The following is a 19832-nucleotide window of genomic DNA, read 5'->3' as shown; positions in this document are numbered from 1 at the left end:
AAAAATGTTACTTGATTTCACAGCTACCGTCGGTATAATTGGCTTTACTATTCCGACGGCTCCTATCACAGTGCCTGAGACGAGTATTCTAACGACGCACACGTGTTTTACTTGTATGTGTCGTTCCAATGTGCCGGTCGCCGTGGGGTAGGCAAAGCGTTTATAGTTCGGTGTAGTTGCTCGGTTTTACTGAAGCATGACGGGGAAAAAGTCAAGAGGGCCCAGAAAGAAGCATGACGCGAAACCGCGTAAGAAACAGCAGCCCACAGAGGTGAGTTCTTATGTTTTGGTATTTGCAAGTGCGATGTTGAATCCGCCAGCGCAAGTTGCGTTAAACAAACGAAATTTCTGCGGGAAACTATTTGACAACGTTTTTAGTTGTGCTTCGAAATGGCTGATGTGATGTCTTGCCGCCGGGACTAAACTAGTTTGCTTTGAATGCGCACTGTCATAACAACACGGCTATCATCCGTGCCCTGACATGCATTTGAACGCAGGCTGCACAGTCGTTCCTGGATGACGAGTCGGAAGAGGAGGAGGACTTCGACAGTATGAAGTTGGACGCGGCGGCTGCTGCCAACAAGAAGAAATCGGGTGGCTTCCAAGCCATGGGTGAGCAAAGAACACGGCCGCAGAGTCTTGGCGTACATCTTGTGTGCCCGACTTGTTGACAAGCTAGATCACGCTTTTGGTTTACATGTCGTTGGCACTCTTAATACTGCCATGCTCAGTTCGCCGTGTAGCAAGCTACATGTAGCGTGCTGCTCGATCTACTGCTTATTCGTGGTGTAGAGCACCGAACATATGCGGGAGTGGGAGTCGTGGGCGGCCGTGGCTGTGTAACTTGCAAGCGAAATAACTGTAAGCAGAAGTCAGCGGGCCAAGTCGTTTATGAAATGTAGAGCTCAAGTTTCCCCTCATGACCAACCTGACATTTTACACAAAAGTGGCAGAGGCTGAACGTACTTTTGTTACTCTTTCTGCGCGCCATACTATTTCTCACAGCTAACGGCTGATAGGTCATATGTGAGTGGGCCTCTTCGATTTTCGGAGTTCTGGCCGCCCACTGGCAGCCAGATGGCAGCCAGCCAGTTCCGGTTCTGACAGGAAGTCACGTGGGCTGGGATCCCAAGACAACCCGAACCTGCCCGAAGTTTGCAAAATCGAACGCCGGTACAGCTGGCCAAATGTAAACATGCTACCAGCATGGCAGCGCCTGGCGAGGCCAGTGCGCGCTCGGCGTAGTCGGCCCATTTGTGCGTTGCCAGCTTGAAAATATATATTTGCATTCAGGGATACGATCACTTTCGCGCGACTCGGCGCAGGACGCGTACTCAGCCAACCTCGCCTTGCGCAGCGCAACAGATGGCCTCCGACGCGGCGGATGACAAGACACGAAATCGTGATTGTATACTCGAAAGCGATGGCTGGAGGATCCCTGCTCGCAGCGATCACGTCGACCGCCGGCGACATTGATGAGTTAGCGTTGTGTCATCACAAGACATGAAAAAGCAGGTTATTGGGTACGTCTCATACGCATAAAATTTCGCGCCGACCTGCTTGGGCTTCGATTTCAGAAAGTTTGTTGCGGCTGATGGTGCTTCTCTTTTAAGGAACTGGGGACGCGTCTGGTGCGTGAAAATGCACGTCGCCTGTGACCAGCGAAACGTTCCACACAAAAAACAACATTGGCCGCAATCACGAGAGCAATAAGCCATGCAATGTACGTGTGTCTAAATGTACTGAGTGCAATCAGTGTATTCTTAGATCAACGGCCTGCAGTTCAAACACATATCAGTTTCGAGCTGCCACCTAAGCATACGACGGAGAGATGGAGCGAACACTGGCTAGCTGCAAAGCCTTCGCTAACTGCAAAGAAAGGAGAGATATACATACGTGAGATATGTCAAAAGAAACGCCACCAGAGAAATACGAACCCAAAATGTACCGCAATGTGTGAATGAGCATCTACAACTTGCGTGGAACACGATGCAGATAACATGCACGCATGAGAGCGCGGGGCGCTGTTCACCGCCACGAAGAAGCAATCAGGGGACACACACAAAAGCTTCAAACGGCGCACCACGGCGCACCACGGCTCGTATCACACCGCTTCGCGATGCGGAGCGGGGCGTTAGCACCTAAAAAGATAATGCTAAGTAAGGAAATCCGAAGATGACCGTAGACAGTTGGCTGAGCGAGGTAAATTTAAGTCCTCAAGCGCCCGCGTTGCAATCCGTGAAGTCCCCGTAAAGATGGCGGCGAGCGCCCATCGCCTCTTTTAGTCGTCTGCTAGCCAGAGAACTTCCAGAGAGCAGCCAGACCAAAATCGTCCTGGCAGCTTCGGGCAGCCCACGGGTAGCCAGAACCGTCCAGCACGAGCAAAACAAACGCCCGGCGGAAGTGCGTAGCGCGGTGGGCGGACCAACCTGAGAAAAACGAAGACGCTCTGGCTGGCTCTGGCAGCCCGCGGGTAGCCAGAAGTGGAAAATCGAAGAAGCCCAGTATTGTACATCCTGCAAAAAAACAGCTGTTCTCAACTAATACATGTTTTAATTTTTCATTCTGTTTACGAACCTTAGTGCAATGACTTCACTAAACCTTCATGCCATCTGTATTTATGCGCCATTACTACATACTTCATTAGTGGCAGCTACTAATCCTCAGCTTGTGTATGTCATTGCAAAGGGACCTTCTAAAGTGTTTGCAGATCCTGCAGATATACTTGTAGCAGCAGCCCGACACTTGCCACATGAGTGACTGCTGTGCATCATTGGTTTGCTAGTTTGTCTGAATTGTTATTTCAGTTCAACCTTTCGGAAAATAGTTGGTGAATTGCACTTGGTATTAAAATCTAACGAAAAGATACAGAAATGAAAGGAATACTACTCCAAATGCCATATGTTTATTCAGGAAGATCGCAGCCATCTTTAAATGCAGGTGTTATCATGTGCACGGTTCACTTCAGCACTTTTGTTCACGTTGGTCAGATCAGCATTTGCACATGCACATATTGTTGTTTTCAAAAGTTCCTGCAAGAATATATTCATTAATAGGGATCGAACTCCAGTGTGTTCGCAGTATTCACAGTGTGTTCGCAGTAAACGTGGTTGTTATCTTTCCACATGAGCTTTTTTATACTCATCTTGATCATTTCTGTGTTCCTCATCTTGTGTTTGTTTCCTTCCATTTGCACGCCTCAGCCACGCTACCCATTACTTCTCAACACGTTTCATTTCACGCATCTTGCTACGCAGTCAACTGAGCATGCCAACGTTAAGATGGCCATCTATATGTAAGTCGAAAGAGTGATAATTTAAAGAGGCACTATAACTCTTTTTTTTTTTAACACTGTAAGAAAATGGTGAATTGTTGACAATGCTGCCACCAACATGCAAACCAAATGCACTCATCAAGGACTATGTTATGCAATAATCTTGCATAAAAAATTGCTTGTTCTCTTCAGCACTTATTACGCCTTGCCTATCGTATTGCCTCTATGTAGGGTGTCCGCCCGACAGTTTTAATATTTGGGACACCCTATCTTGCTACTTAGTCCAGTGGTCAAACAGCTGTGCCAAACTGCACTGAGAGCGAGCATTTGTGCCATCCTGTGCCAAAACAGCATTTTAGCGGTTAATTGCACCAAGCCTGTACCAAAGCATACATGCAAAAACCTCCATCGTCAATGCTTCGCAGCTAGCAAAACAGAAATCAAAACCAAATGCCCACTATCATCATCATAGAAGGAAGCAGGGGCCCGTCCATAGAGTTTCTCACTCTATAGTGAGAGAGAGAGAGGTAAACTTTATTGGAGGCGTAAATTAGTAGTTGAGACCCTGGCAGAGGAGCTAGTGGGGAGGCCATATGGCCGCAAGGCAGTTAGCCCACTCTGCCAGCATGACTTGGCATTCTGGGTCATCCATCTTGATCGCACACTCCCAGACCCCAAGCTTGGGGGCTTGCCGAAGAAGCGTCATTGGCGGGGGGTAGGATGGGCATCCCAAGGTATGTGATCTTGGTCTGTGGTTAGTACTTTGCAGTGCCTGCAGTTAGGCTTGAACTCTTGCTTGGAAATTTCCGCCAACCTTTTGGGGGCTTAGCACTGATCGCGTCTGCACCCGCTGTATAGTCGTGGCCTGCTTCTGGGAGAGAATCATGCTTAGGAATGTCTACGCTCTGCATGAATCCATGTAGAATTACGTGAGTTCGTGATTGGCGAGCATGGGTTCAAGCCAGTCATCCGTGTCGAGCAGTCGCACCTCCCGGTTATTTGCTGCTCTGACAGCTAGGTCAGCTGCTTCGTTACCCGGGTTGCCGGTATGAGCTGTCACCCATAGTGTTCTCAGGTTCGAGAAGTGCACCTGCAATGGGGCCAATTGCTCCAATAGAGTTCTCACTCTATAGTGAGAAACTCTGTGGACCTATCGGAGCCGTCTGGTTCATCATTTGTGCATTTTTCTCTGGCAGACGTACAATGTAGTGCCGCTGTACCGTCTTGCTGGCACTTTACTTTGGTGTTCATCTAACCCACCTGGTAATATGGAGTTTGCGAAGGAGGATGTCACATTCTTGGATTAAAGATAAACATTCTCGATGTTTATGGGTGATAACGAGGCTTCGCAAAAGAGCCACTGCAATCAGAATCGCATGTGGTGCATAGTTAATAATGTAGTACACGGCGAGAGCTGCCACTTCGATGGGTGCTGCCATGTTCGTTGACACAAAACTTTTGTGTCGAGTTTGTGTCGCCGCACTGTTTCGGTGAAATAGTGTTGCAGACGCAAACGCAAAACCATATTTGCATCTCGCGCATGCGATGTGGCACTGACACTATCATTTTTTTTTGTTTTTGTTTTTTGTTTTGTGGCCCCTATTCAAAAATTCCCTATTGTGCATCGCATGACATGAGTATATTGCATGGTGTCAAGTTCAGTGCAGGCGCGCATACTCGGCCAGTCTTGTGGTGAATGTTTGTCCACAAGCCATGACTGATGCACTGAGTTGCTTCCAGGGCTAACAAACACGCATTTGTTGACGATCTGTCTGTGGTGCCTTATCGACGAACCCTGCCGTAGCGCCCTTTGTGCTACACGGTATGGAAGAGCACTGCGTCCTTTCTTGACCATGCTTGCAGGGTAAGCCTTGCACAAATCCATCTGCACAACATATAGACTATATGAGTTAATATCTGCACAGTATATGGTAAGCGCACTTGTATTGGACGCTGCGCCAAAAGTGCTTGCTGCTGCGCGAAATCTGCTTCTCGTCTGTGCCAGGACCTGTGTCGAAAGGGGAAATGGCTGTTCCACCACTCTTATTCTGTACCTGTTAAAATGTACTCCATTACTGTAATAAATGTGAACCTGAAATTATGCCCCACTTATCAAATTAAACACCCCTGGAGCAGCCTATAGACACCATCCATAGGGCAATTTTTCACGATCATGAGTTTCTCCTGACCGCAAGCTCAAGCACACGAGCACATATCCCACCGATCTTCTATTAAACATTATCCACTGCAGTAGCTTAGTGACTATGGCTTTGCACTTCTGAACTCAAGGTCATTGGTTCAATACCGGCTGTGAAGTCCACATTCTGATGGATTCAAAATGCAAAAACGCTTGTGTACCTAGATTAAGATTCACATTAAAGGGACATTAAAGTGAAAAATGATTTCTTCTGCATCAGTAAATTACCGTTCTACAACACCAAAAACAGCACTTACAACGATAAGACATTTGGTAAGCCAGAAAAAGCGCAAGAACGAAATGTGGGTGGCGACGCCTACTTAAGTTCCCACACCTGGGGGCTGTGACGTCTTGGATTTTGATGGCATCTTTCAGGGCCTACTAATTGTATATAGCGGTACAGATTGACTACATTGTGTTTTAAAGGAACCAAATATTAAACATGGCAAGTTTCGGGAACCTTTATTCAGCCAACGCGGCCCAAATGCGAATACATACTTTGGAACCCTTGACGTTACGCTGACGTACCGGCGCTCGGGTTCCAGCGCGAAATTCAAATAGTGATACTTGGACCTTCATTTTCTCATCTAATAATCAAACTATGTTTTTGAAATGACTGCTTGCAGAGTTCTCAAACAATGCTTCATTATTCTAAACTGATTTAGTGTTTTGCTTTAGTGTCCCTTTAAAGCACGGTGGGTGGTCAGAATTAATTTCGAGTTCCCCACTATGCGTGCCTAATAATCATATCGCAGGTTTGGCCATGCAGAATCCCAGAATTCAGTTGCTAATCTATTTCTTTTAAATGGTGCAGCAGCACTTGTTAGTGCATCCCACCCAACCAGTCATCACTTCCTTGTTGCCCTTGGGAACCTTTGTCAGGTACCGACCTTGAAGAGATTCCAAATGTGTTCACCCCCAAAAGGGCAACAGTTGGGGCACTGCTGCTGGAAGCACCACAGGTGAAATCAAACATTGTGTTGAGGAGTAATAGAGAAAGTAGACAGTGTACGATTAATGTCCACATTATTATTCGGTCCTTTTCAAAAGTTCCTGTGTGAATATATTCTTTAAGAGGTATCGCATTCCAGTGTGGCTAAAGTTTTTAAGAAAAAATTGTAGCCAGGACCCAGGGAAAGCTAACAGCCACCTTTAAAAAGGTGGCTGTTAGCTTTCCAAATAAGCACTGTGTTACTCATCTTTGTCATTTCTGTGTTCCTCATCTTGTGTTTGTTTACTTCCATTTGCAGGCCTCAGCCATGCTATCCTAAAAGCCATCTTGAAACGTGGGTATAAACAGCCAACTCCTATCCAACGTAAGGTAAGCCTGCATTGAATTGTGGCAGTATACATCTTGCAGTTGTTAGCAGGACAGAAGTACACAGGAAAATGGAGAGCTGTGAGGGATCAACAGAGGTGGAACAAGGCACATTTCAAGGCAAGGTTTCATCAAGGGTCCTCACCTGCTCAACATCTTCTGTTCTTGACAGTGTTTATACATAGCTCACTCTCCCCTCCCCCTTCCCCCCTTGCACAAGGAAAGAAAATAATGGGATGCGCTGAGTAGAGGGAGAAAATGCAAAATGTTCAAAAAATCAACGGGAGAGTTGTAGTTAGGATAGTGCTGCCACAACTACTGTCATCTTGTTTCATGTCATGTACCTCTATGCGCACCCTCATACACCATTTTCTTAGTTTGCAAGTAAACTTCCCTGCACTGCACATTTGCCCAGGAAGTGCTGGTCATTGTATAAATGAAGACAAAGTGCAAGCTGTACATGCTGTGGCTTATCTCTCACACATGGTTTCATCATAAGAGCCACGTCTACACTTTCTGTGTCATAATACAAGCAAACTCTGTTTGTTGACACTGTTTTCAAAAATGACTATGCTGCCATTAGTTCTGCAAAGCACCTCGCAGGAAAACTAGCTTTACAATTATGAAAGTGTGTGTGTGGGGGGTGGGGTGGGGGGGTGAGCTGTGTAAGTACTGCCAGGAAAATCGTTTTCACCTGGTGAACACGAATCCCCTGGTTGAAACATTGGCTCCAGAGACATACATCTCTTGTTTGACCACTGTTGATCACTCGCAGTTCTCAACACTTACTAAAGGTGCAACCGCATGCACCCATGTTTCAAGTGAATGTGACGAGAGATAGGTTTTGCCGTCGTGGTTGCTTATCACGTTGCGCGGTAAAGAACCCCATGGGGTTGAAATTGAAGATGGAGCCCACACTAGGGTGTCTGCCGTAGCACACAAGTTGTTTTTGGGTGCTGAGTCCCACTATTTGATTTCATTTTTTGATGTTGGATGTTATTGCAAACAGTGCTTCCATGGTGAAAAAGGCATGAAAGGAGTATTATTTTATTTATATTGTGTACTGCTAGCCTGTGTTCCAGGCCTTAAGCAGGTGTGCATTTTACAGAATGTGATGCAGTGCATTGGAATATCAAAAGGAGCACAACTCACAAAAACACATAATGCACCTCTGGGCAGTACAAACTGTGGGATGTGATTTACATGTCAGGCACTCTGACCAACGGAGTACCCAAACTTTTGCATGTTACCCTGACCTGTGCCCTATGCGTCATGAGCTGCTGTGGTGCGCAGGCCATCCCTGTGGTGTTGGAAGGTCGGGACGTGGTGGCCATGGCGCGCACGGGCAGCGGAAAGACGGCCGCTTTCCTGGTGCCGATCCTGGAGCGATTGGGAGGCCGTTCGCCGCACACAGGACCCCGTGCCCTCATACTGTCGCCTACACGTGAGCTCGCTTTGCAGACGCACAAGTTTGCCAAGGAGGTGCGGATGTTTCCTGTTCCTGTCTCACCCTCCTCATCTAGGCCCATGTTCACGAGTTTTCTTATGTGTCGTTCACGGTTGACCATTGCCTCAGTGATCGTCTTGTTATTACACGGGAACCTATGGGCACCCGAACATCGGCCAATCGGGAAACACTTGCATAAGAGAAGTTTCATGAATGTAGGCCCCATTTTCAAACCAGTGCAAACCAGGCACCTTAACACAGAATAAGGATGCCGTCTACATTGCATGCTGGCCATCTCTGCCAAATTTTCCCTAAGGATTATGAATTTTAACTCGCTTTATAATTCTTCAATTGTTGCGTCAAGCTTTACAAAGTTGTTTTACAAATGAATAAATTCTGCTAGCAAAAATTATTTGCTCGTTGGTCTCGGAACCATTGGTCATCTTCTAATAATAAAATGAGGCAAGAGGGTTATTTGCTTCAAGTAAGTTTATAAGTACAAGTTCCTGAAGCAGATGAATGTATCCTTGAAAAAATGTGTGCTAAGGGCAAGCTTTAAAAGATATCTGTGCTGTTTAAAAAAGTTATTAAAAAAATGAATGCATGCAGAAAACATTGTTTTCTAGATATTTCTCGGAGGGAGAAAGTCAAGGGCGGAATAACAGGCCTCTGCAGCTGTGTCAATGGCACCAACGAGGTGACTTTGAAAAGAGCTTGTTAAATATTATAGGAAGAAGACAACGACGGGGACTAGCACATTCAGTGCAAGCGACATGCTTCTTGACTGATTTGATTGGCCAGTATAGGTGTGTTGCTGCTGTTCTTCGGGCATTCAGCTCCCCCCTTTTTCCTGCCTTCTACTCCGAAGGCACCTTTATTTCACAGAGCTGTTGATCTAAAAACTAAAACAATGGAATAAATGCCAACAGCAGATGCTGCTATGGCCAATTGTTATTGGCTTCGGCATCTTTTGTCTTGTCGGCATCAGTGTCATGTCAGCCTAGTGTGACTGGGCCCCGTCGCAAAGACACGCTTACGTGGTCTCTGAGTCACTTTTCAGGGCTATTTCACATTCTGGTCTTTACCTCAGCTGCGTGAAACAATGAAGTATGAGTGAAGCTTTGCGGTGCAATTGGAGTTTTCTGAGCACTCGAGGGACAAGCGGGTGCTTCTTGTGAGGACATGTGAAGTGTCGGTCATACACACAATTGAATAAATAAAAATTATTGTGTATGATTGCATGCTCCTCCAAGAAAAGTCAGACACAGAGAAATGTTGCCACGAATGACGTCTTCCAGGTGACAATGCTTCTAGCACACTTGAATGTTTGGAGAGCCATGGAGAAGCTCCCGGTCACCTTTCCGTCTGATCTTCCGTAGCCAGAATGACATTGAGGTGCAACAAGCCTTTGGCATTGTTCTTCAACCTCCTGAGGACCATTTGAGTGACTCCGCAAATGTTCAAGGAGAGAACAAGCACATAAAGCCATGACAAAAAGCAGACCATTGCACCACCCAGAACCAGTGACACCACCACGCAACCACGGTTGGCAGTGTACAAAGCTCTCCCATAGCGTGACGCAGATGTTTCGTGACCAGTAAAAATAGTATTAAAGCAAGCTGCTACTGTACTGAAAGCTTGCTTCGGCTAATTTTGTGCCAGAACATCTCATTGAAGCAGCGTTTTGGTACATTTTAAATAATGAAGTCTAAGTAGTCATTTTGTGGACAATGCAAGTGTCTGGCATGTGGCTGTTCCCCACTTCCTGTTTGCAATGTGGGAAATAAGGTAGTTAAGGAGTATGCAACAAATAAAGGAGCAAACATTTCTATGTATAACAGTAGAAAGGTGGCAGTATGAATTGCAGATCAATAATAAATGGAGTTGGCCAGTTCGTGTAATCCGTTGAACAAATAGCAAGTTATCTAACTCATAAGAGTATTGTAAGGGCATCATAAAAAGACAAACATGTTTGAGGGCAGCAGAGGGCTAACTAGCCGTGCGATTATAAAATTCAGAAGGATAAGATGAAGTTGGCTGAAGCATTCCAGAGCTATTGGAGGCCAATGAGAGAGTCCTTCGTCCTGCAGTAAACATAATATAGGCTGATGGTGATGAGGATTTGGAAAGGTTTCAGTGGGAATCTTGTATCATGTTTATACCAGTCTGCAATGCCAGTCTGCAACTCCAGTTAATTAAATTGTTCAGTTAATTCAATGCCAACTAAAGGTCCTGGCTGGCACCCTTACATTTCTGCATGCCGTGACTTTCGTTAGATCAGTTCTGAAACTGGTCTCTATTGGAGGATGGGAACTTGGCTGGTCAGTGTGCACATGCGGGACATCGATGGCGACCCCCTATTATGAGTTCAATGGCTGCAACGTCTGTCTTGGTGGCACCGGGGAACAGTGAATGCATAGAAGGGGCTCTCTCTCAAGGAAAATGTAAATTTTCAGCCTGCCTTAGGCAGAGTTCTAACTGAAAACGGCAGCTCAGGATAAATTATTAATGTATTTACCGAATTCTAACACGTACATTTTTTCTCAGAAAATGAGTTTTAGATAGCCTGCACTGGATATGAAACCAATATTGTATTCGCAGCAATGACAACAGTCAACTGTTAGAGCCAGTGTCATAACAAGACTGCAACTGCAGAAGGTTTCTTCATAGCTTCTTCGTGTAGGTTGGTGACGACACCACTTCGCTCTCATTACAAAAGCTCATTCACAAATGTTTTACGGGCTAAATACCAGCAACATAGTCATGTCACATGTTTTTGCTTCAGACCCACAAAAACTTTGTGCTCATTAGAGTCTGGTAAGTACTGTCAAATAAAGTAATGGTATGTTTGAAAAGTGTTTTCTTTTCTGCATCGTCTTTTAATTCAACCAGTTCTGTCAGTCGTGTCAAACCCCATTTAACAAGACGCAACCGTATTGGAAGACAGTGCTGTTTTTCTGTGACACTTCTCGGCAGTATGTATGGCAGCAATGTCCATCCGTCGTTACAGCTGGGCAAGTTCACCGACCTCCGGTCAACAGTGATCCTGGGTGGCGACAGCATGGAGGACCAGTTTGAGGCCATTCACGAGAACCCTGACCTGCTCATTGCTACGCCGGGGCGCTTCTTGCACATTGTCGTGGAGATGAACCTGCGTCTCAACTCAGTAAAATATGTCGTCTTCGACGAGGCTGACAGGTGTGCCTCCTTTTTCTCATTTTGACCAGTGATGAAAAACTCAGGAGGACAGTTATCTCGCAGAGCCAACCAACCTGGTATTGGCCCAACTTGTGGGCCAATACCAGTGGGCCTCTTTTCTGTCGGGCAGGGCAGAGAATTGGCCCAGCTGATTCAGACTGGCACAATGCATTGGCGGGCTAGTTGGTGCGAATCCATGAATAGTTTGTTTAGCGCAAAACAACAGATGTCCTGTCATCTTTCTTATGTCCGTTGTTTTGCACTAAACAAAGTATTAATTGATTCAGACTAACGACAGTAGGGTGCAGTTGATATGCAATGTATTTTGAAAATGAGTTGCAGCTTGGAATTTGTCCCGTGCCCATTTTGCTCTAGTGCTCTCTGTCCTTCTCTATACACTGAAAATTTTTTGTCATGCTGTCTTCCCCTTCTTAAATACAGTAGAACCTTGTTACCAAGTTTTAGAAAGAGACAGTAATGAAAATGTACAATCCAAAGTAACTAAAAAATATGGCACACTAAACTGTAGCTGAAATACAGTATACGCAACTCAAAGCGTTGCACGAATCGTTACAGCACAGGACATGCTGACACACGCCGAGCCGGTGGGGCCCAAGTGGCCCAAGACGCGTGTCGTTTTTGTGGCTTCCGCAAGCTTACGTTTGCACTCCGCGAATTCGGCCGGGATCAGCAGCTTCTTCATCCAGCGTATGTTGGTGGGAAGTTTTAACGTACCCACTCAGCAAGAATCATTGCAGCCCAAGACTCTGACACCATATGCTCTGTTTTGCTATTGCATAGCCATAGCCGTAGTGTTTTAACACAGCGATGGGAAACTGAAACAGCATAGAGTCGGTGGGGGACACTGAAATACGATGCTGCAGGATCAAAACATGACGCTCACATGGCAGCACCTGTAGCAGGGGAAGGCAGAATGGCAGTGCGCTTGGGTTATCACCTATTAAAAGCGTGCGGTATACATTCCAGCAGCACTACGCCAGTACACTGTGAAACAGATAAATCAAGATCCTTATCGCAATATGGTTGGTGGTGATAGCCGTGAATGTGACGTGCAGTGACCTGCTTGGAAATTTGTGAGTACCGGGAAAGGAAAGTGAGTGCGCTTCGGCATTTCCACGTGACACGAACGGGCAAGTACTGCGGGGAAGCTGCCATAGTGAGCGCTTAATGTTCTCGATCGCGTGTGCCTCGCACCTTTTCTTGTCCACACGAGACCTAATGGATAGAAAACATATCATGTGATCTCACTTTAGCAATGTATTGAGCGTTTGTGCCAAAGGATAACATTTTCCGGGTATGTATTAACCCTTTAATGACAGCACCTTTAAATACAGGGAAAAAGAAGTTTATATTCTATCTAAATGTGCAAAACACCTTGAGAATAAGTATAATCAATGAAAAGGAAAATTATTTTGCGGAAAATGTTATGAGCAATATGGGGGAAACACAAGGAAAGAAACTGGAACGTGGCTTCACCCCAAACCATCTATGGCTTCGTTTGGAATTTGTGCTAACAGTTCTCATCACAAGTGACATATAGGTGCACATTTAATTTGCTTTACATCGTGTGTGTGATGCCACTGCTGCCGCAAACTTTGCATCGGTCTGTCACCTCTGACAATACTTTCAAAAGAAAGTGAGTGTGGTTCGAAACCTCTTACTCATACTGTATTCCTGCTCTAAACCAACAAATGATGCTTGCTGCTTGTCATTTAGCGTTGGCCAAAGACATTTCGTCTTAAGCTTCATACTCAGTACCAAAACTCAGCAAGAAAAAAGAATATTTCAGGTATGTTGCCTGTAGGCTACACTCAATAAATAGTTAACTGATAAAAAAAAGAACCGTGACTGTATCAGGTCAACTTTTGTATTTGCCAGGAAATCGTATGAAATGGGATCGTATATATGAGGTTATATTGTACTGTATTGTTTCTCTTTTTTTTTCACGTCTATAACAAAGCAGCACTTCATTTGAATTTTTTCGTCACTCACTAACTGTAACTGGCTCTTATTGTACTTCACTCTGCCACGAGCGAGGATTCTTGTTAACACACTTTTTTTCAGTCTTGCGTTTCAGTGAGATAACTGAAATTTTGGTATGGTTACACATTTTGCATTTGTACTGTGCATAGTGTCACAATGCGATGATGGACAAAGATTGTGTGCGTCCTGACTGTGCTTTACCGGCAGTCCAGGCTGCTAGCTTTGGGGCAGTGCAGAATCCTCTTTCGACCCTTCCTTCAAAAGCATATTTGAACTTGTGGAGGAAGGGCAGATTACCATTGGCTGTCACCTGGCTAGCTGTGAGCTGCTCAAAAAAAGTACACATTTGACTCAATTGCAATTGTATGGTAAGCCTTGAATGCTCATACTAGAACATCATGGCAACTAGTGGAATATGGTACTATACTTCTGTCGCAGAGCTTCTGGGTCACGAGAGTCGAAGACAGTGGTCAAATTTTCAGAGACTTGCAGTGGCAGACACTGAGTCATTGGTCGGATGCAGTGATATTGTCTAGAATCAACCAAGATAACTGTTTTTGTTAGGCTTGGTGACCAAGGGGATCTTAAGTCGTGTATTCACTAAATGTCTCGTAACATAAGTGCTGTCCACAAGTGGTAGGCACTCAGCTGACCAGCCAGTGAGGAAGTGCTCATATGTAGAGGTGTGTGAATATTCTAAACTTTCAAATAACGAATAAGAGCACCGTGCATGTGAACAAACTCCTTACTTGTTTGCTCCTAATGCCCCATTTGCTCTTATATGAGAGGGTATTATACTTCGCAAAGAAACAAGTGAATGTGTGCATTTGTTGAAATGTTTATGCTGTGTGCCACATTTAAATGTCCCACATTTGCAGGCTGTTTGAGATGGGTTTCCAAGAGCAACTGACCGAGGTCCTGCACCGATTGCCTGAGGGTCGTCAAACGCTTCTCTTCTCAGCCACTTTGCCTCGATTGCTGGTAGACTTTGCCCGGGCGGGCCTGTCCGAACCTGTGCTCATCCGCCTCGATGTGGAGGACAAGCTCAGTGAACAGCTAAAGGTATTGCATCACAAATTAACACAGTCGTTAACAGGATGAATGTTCAATGCTGAGGCAAACGGTGCATCTCTTCTGGTGGCATCCAGGCATACCTTTCGGAGCTGACATAAAAAACTTGTTGCAGGAGCCAGCTTGGACTCACTCGCTGAAGTTGGCTGTAGTTTGTGTTCTTTTTTGTGAGCAAATATATATCGATAAGATTTGCCGGCACTTTATTGATTGCGTAAAAGTTGCATGTGTTGGTGTATTGCGATAGTGTATGTTGGCAGGGGCCACAACCAAGCTGGTTGCCACAAGTGCTACTGGATATTGTGTGTATCTGTTTGTATAATTGGTAGTGTTCAATAATTATTTGCAAGCTGCTCTGGTTCTGGTTGAACGTATTGGTTCAGAAATCTGCCTTATGTAATAAACCATAATTCTGTTCTGCACCGCAGTTTGTTATAAGAGTACTGACACAAAAATTTTTGAACTTGTTTTTTCTTCTGCAATAAGTAGCTAATGACCCAGTAATCACCGCATGAAACAGCATTGGCTTCAGAGCGCAACAGGTAATTATTTGGAGTTTTGTTTGTAGCGACCAGTCTAAGTTTCAGTTTGAAGAGCAACGAAATGTGCCAAAGAAGGAAAGTAAACACAGCTAGACACATGGTCACGCAAAACTGATGTGCGGAGGCCAGTGCGCTCGCCGGCATGAGAGCTTCGTCTTGCTCATTCGTCTGCTACGTCTGCACGTGCTTTGCGATTGGATTGGACAAACTTTATTAAAGGTCCTGCTTTGTGATGTCCTCTCCGTCATCGTCGTCCTTGTTTTCGTCATCCAGCGGCGAGTATTTCCTGCTTGCAGTAGTCGCTGCCGAATTCGACGTGGCCAACCAAATTTGATTGAATCCACTACAAAGCAGCGACTCGGAAAATGCGACTAGCGACAGCTATCAATATGCGTATGCACCAGTTGTAGTACGGGCCATTTGTTGAGGGCGTTTTGGGAACGAAGCATGTTTCGCAGCAGGACACCAGGCAAGGTAAAAGTCGACAGCATCAGGCTTGGGGGTACATAGTCTTGCTGGAAGATAATCGGACTGCTCTTAGTTCGGCCAGTTTTCGTACCAGGCACGCTTGAAATGAAACGAACAAATCTGGCTGCTCTTCAGCGGCGTCCATTCTATGCGTCAAGCGGCGCGCACGAGCTCGGACCACTTCTGCCGCTTATCGACGCTGAGCAAGCCAAGCGAGCTGGCGATTGCTGGAAAATAGCCTAGCTTGCTAGCCGTCAGATCCAAGGCCGACGGCCCTTGTGACCCGTCCGCAGCTGGTAATAAAGCATCTATATTCTTCAACACAATCAACGTCTGCACATCTACGTCTCTCATAAGTGACAATACAATTAGTCTTCCCGGTGCCGTTGGTAGCAATGAAAAAACACATTAGCCAGGCAAACCGCTTTGCAGTGACGATTGCAGTGGCAGCTGCGCTGACCGCTTGTGAGTCACAATCACGCCAACAATTTACTATATCGTGCAACCTTTTGTAACATGCACACTTTCGAGGTCACTGTATGAGTTATTTCGTGTCCGAAACAAATTTTAGGCAATTTTTGTGCCGCCTTCAGCGGCGAAGGAGATCAGCGTCATGACCAGGGAGAAAAGAAAGGACGATCTGAGCAGCAAGAAACTTGCTCACAGCGCCCGCCCCTACAGCAGCGCAGACTCATGACGTAGCGTTTTCTCAGTTGTTTACATTCCTTTATTGTTGTCGATGTCGTGAGGTGCTGCGTTTTACAGTTGGCTCCACGCACATGCTTTAATATTGATTTTAAATATGTTCTAAGCTGTATTTGCCGTTGATATTTTGCAGACAATGTGTATATGCCCATATAAATCGATCTCGCACGTTAACTCGACTTCGAAATTTTGTGTCAGTACTCCTTTAAAATTTCGTAAACTGAAAATTCTGGTAAAGAGGACTTTTAATAAGCATTGAATCAACTGTTGCTGAATTTGCTAGCCAAGCCTTCAGAACTGCTCTTTGTCAATGTGTTGTGCATAGACATTGCTCCATATTTGTCAGATTGCATCTGTAGCATCTACTGTACAGCATGCAAATTTGACAGTGTTTATTGCCATCACATCAGTTGCTATGGCTTTGAGAGCAGCACTAATTTTTTTTCTCATCTCTCCCCAGACAGTGTACGTCATGTGTCGCAACAATGACAAGACAGCCATCCTGCTGCACCTGCTGAAGCACGTCATCAAACCTGATGAACTCACCTTCATCTTTGTCGCCACCCGTCACCACGCTGAATACCTACGGGACGTGAGTTACATTTGAATGTCGGAGCACTGTAATGAGTGTCACATTTTTTCTATTGCTTGTCGTGTGCAGGAGGGAAGATGCCAAGCATTTGGTAAAAGCACGACAAGTCATTAGCATGGCCTGTGATGTCAATCAGCCCGTTTGCACTGTAACCAAACAGATTGCGCAGCAGCAGTTGTGCCCGTGTGCAAACAAATTCAGTTCATTCTCATTGCAGCCAAGAAACAGAAGCATGAAATGACATATACGAGGGGCAAGAATTGCAGATTATTGCTCTAAAGTATTATGGCAATCTGACATTATTGCTCTAAAGAACTACCATAGGATGCACAAAACACCCCTTTAGAGTAGCTCCATCAGCTGTGCCACTGAGGACGGTCTTCTTCAAGAAATTGTTTTGAGAAGTGTTGCATCTAAGAATCTTTATCAAATAAACAGTAGACTTTTGAAAGAGCCAGTGATATCTTTGGCGGCCATGGAGATCACGGGAAATTCGAGAGTTGGTTTCTGGTTTTCATTCTTCTGGCAATGCCGCATGCAGGTATCGGGATGCCGACGCTCAAGCTTTGCCGTTAAACCAGTGTTTCTCGCATTCACCATCTCTTGGCTAGAAAGCTGACTGTTCTCAAATTTACTTTGTCCCTCCTTCCCTCAACCTTTTCTCGACACACCACAGATTCTGGAGCAGGCAGGTGTGTCCTGCACATACGTGTACAGCACCCTAGACCAGGCGGCTCGGCGCATCAATGTGTCCAAGTTCCGGGCGAAGCAGGTACCCGTAATGCTGGTTACAGACGTGGCTGCCCGTGGCCTGGACATTCCACTTTTGGACAATGTGATCAACTACAGCTTTCCTCCACGGCCAAAACTGTTCGTGCACCGCGTCGGTAGGTGCAGCTACCGTGCCGTGCCGTTTGTTGTTCTAGCTTGCCTCAACGAATCGCTTTATAAAACAGCGAATTGGGGTTAGATTGGCAGATTACCTTTTTGTTGCTCTCTTGACATTTAATCGGCTGGAAGGGAGGCATCTGTGAATGCCTGCTGTGCACTTCGTAAATGTAAGCGCTGGTACAGTCGACTATTGTACAACAAACCATAATAATCCAGCGGAAAAAGCTCCGTTATGTCCGAAGTTCGTCCTATCCAAAATTAGGTCGGTGGTATGTTGTGAAACGGCAAAGTTTTGCATACATACCCACATATATTGAACTTGCAAAAAAAAAAGCTTAAATTATTTTTATAAATTGTGTGATTCGATATAGAACTTTTAAAGAATTTGACAACATAAAAGCACATGCATATAGTAGAACTTCGTAGATATGATCCCGTTATGTACGATTTACTGTGCCACCGTTCGCAATTGAGAACACAATAAATGTAGAGGTGTCTGAATACCAAATAGTAGATTTCAAATTGAATCAAGAAACTAAAGCCAAATATATAATCGAATATGATCAAAAATCTTCTCAAATATCTGGTCAAATCTTGTACAGATAGAGATTGCACGCAGTGGGAACGCTGCGTGTGTCAAGGCACTGACCATGGCCCAGTCATTCGCTGTATATTTGAAATGCTCGACAAACTGAATATTCAAGAAATTGAATACTAGATATTTGATTCGCAAGTCAAATTATTGGACCGTTCAATATACAATTCATATTCCAGTATTCACACATCCCTAGATAAGTGACCCAATACAGTTATGCTTCTTTTTTATCAGTTCATATGTTCCCGGAAAACAATCTTTCAGGAACACTATTCAGTACATCACCAGACTGCAATCGTACAATACGTTTTTTTCTTACCTATAGATCCTGTGTAAACAAGAAAAGGTACTAGGCACAGCCAATCGTGAACTGTAACTGCCCATCACAGCAGCTTCCCCGCAATACTCAGCCGCCCGCCTCACCTTGAACACCAGCTTGCACTCGGTTTCCTATTCTGCTAGCAGCAAATCTCCTCCCATTCGTCACATGCCACATTCACAGCTATTCCCACAAACCATCTTGCGATGAGGGTCTTCACCAATCTGTTTCACAGCATGTGGGGCCTGGTGCTGACAGAAGTGTACTGCACGCACTTAGTATTCGGCAACCCAAATGCAACGCCCGTCCCTGCTGTAGGCAGAGGGAAGTGGTTGTCATGCATTGCTCTGGTGGAATTGTATTCCGGCACCACCCACCAGTTCAGATTTCATTTCGGTTTCCCCTTGCAGTCCTAAAAGACTATGCAGTAGGATTATGACAACGTGCGTCTCAAGTCGCACAAGCCCTGCCAGCTCATTGCGTGTGTCGGCGTCTCTCATGTCGCAATAAATTGCACCGAGTGGGCACGTCAGAACTTCCCCCCAAAGTGCTACCCTTGAAGAAGCTGCTGACCCAGGCCGAATTTGAGGGGCACAAATGTGAGTTTGCCGAAGCTGTAAAAGCAACAACGCATGCCTCGAGCCGCTCAGGCTCCACCAGCTCGACGTGTGTTAGCGCCCCGTGCTGCAACGATTCTCACAACACTTTGCATTACATAATTATCAACTACAGTTGAGTCTGCCAGATTTTTTTGTTTCTTGGGATCATACGTTTTCCCGGTTAGTACGGGTATATTTTTTCTTGCATTTTTTTTTTCCTAACGTATGAACATGGTTCTACTGTACTTGCTTTAGACCAGTTATCAGTACATACTAAAATTTCAAAATATTTCATGCAAACGAGTATCAAAATCATGGCGTGCACTCTCATTGTTTTCAGTTTTGGTGAGGTTCATTCCTTCACGCGCTCTATTTCAGGACGTGTTGCACGAGCGGGGCGCACTGGCACGGCGTATTCCCTGGTCGCACCAGACGAAGCTCCATACCTGCTTGACCTGCATTTGTTCCTGGGACGAGAGTTGTGCTTTTCCAACAGTGGCTCCAGCCCAGAAGGCATGTGCCGTTTCTTTCTTCCCTCTCGACCCTTCATCCTTTTAAACGAGCAGCTCATCAGCAGCATGGGCCAGGCTGCGGTATCAGAACTAGCTCTCG

At 45.4% G+C, this 19832-nt stretch overlaps 1 protein-coding gene across 1 annotated transcript in view; it reads left to right on the top strand.

Moving 5' to 3' along the window:
• The first annotated feature begins 31 nt into the window (after positions 1 to 31).
• Positions 32 to 19832, top strand: part of LOC135909459 (ATP-dependent RNA helicase DDX54) — a 47291-nt gene continuing 27490 nt past the window's right edge. The window contains exons 1-9 of the mRNA XM_065441451.2: positions 32 to 271; positions 498 to 612; positions 6722 to 6792; positions 8083 to 8271; positions 11247 to 11434; positions 14317 to 14500; positions 16685 to 16816; positions 17493 to 17703; positions 19599 to 19733. Coding sequence (XP_065297523.1) covers positions 197 to 271; positions 498 to 612; positions 6722 to 6792; positions 8083 to 8271; positions 11247 to 11434; positions 14317 to 14500; positions 16685 to 16816; positions 17493 to 17703; positions 19599 to 19733 — 1300 coding nt within the window. The 5' untranslated portion in view covers positions 32 to 196. The remainder of the gene's footprint in view (positions 272 to 497; positions 613 to 6721; positions 6793 to 8082; positions 8272 to 11246; positions 11435 to 14316; positions 14501 to 16684; positions 16817 to 17492; positions 17704 to 19598; positions 19734 to 19832) is intronic.

Source organism: Dermacentor albipictus, chromosome 3 (genome assembly GCF_038994185.2).
Source record: "Dermacentor albipictus isolate Rhodes 1998 colony chromosome 3, USDA_Dalb.pri_finalv2, whole genome shotgun sequence".
Taxonomy (NCBI): domain Eukaryota; kingdom Metazoa; phylum Arthropoda; class Arachnida; order Ixodida; family Ixodidae; genus Dermacentor; species Dermacentor albipictus.
Note: the sequence above shows the minus strand (reverse complement) of the source record. Positions and strands in the feature narration are given on the sequence as shown.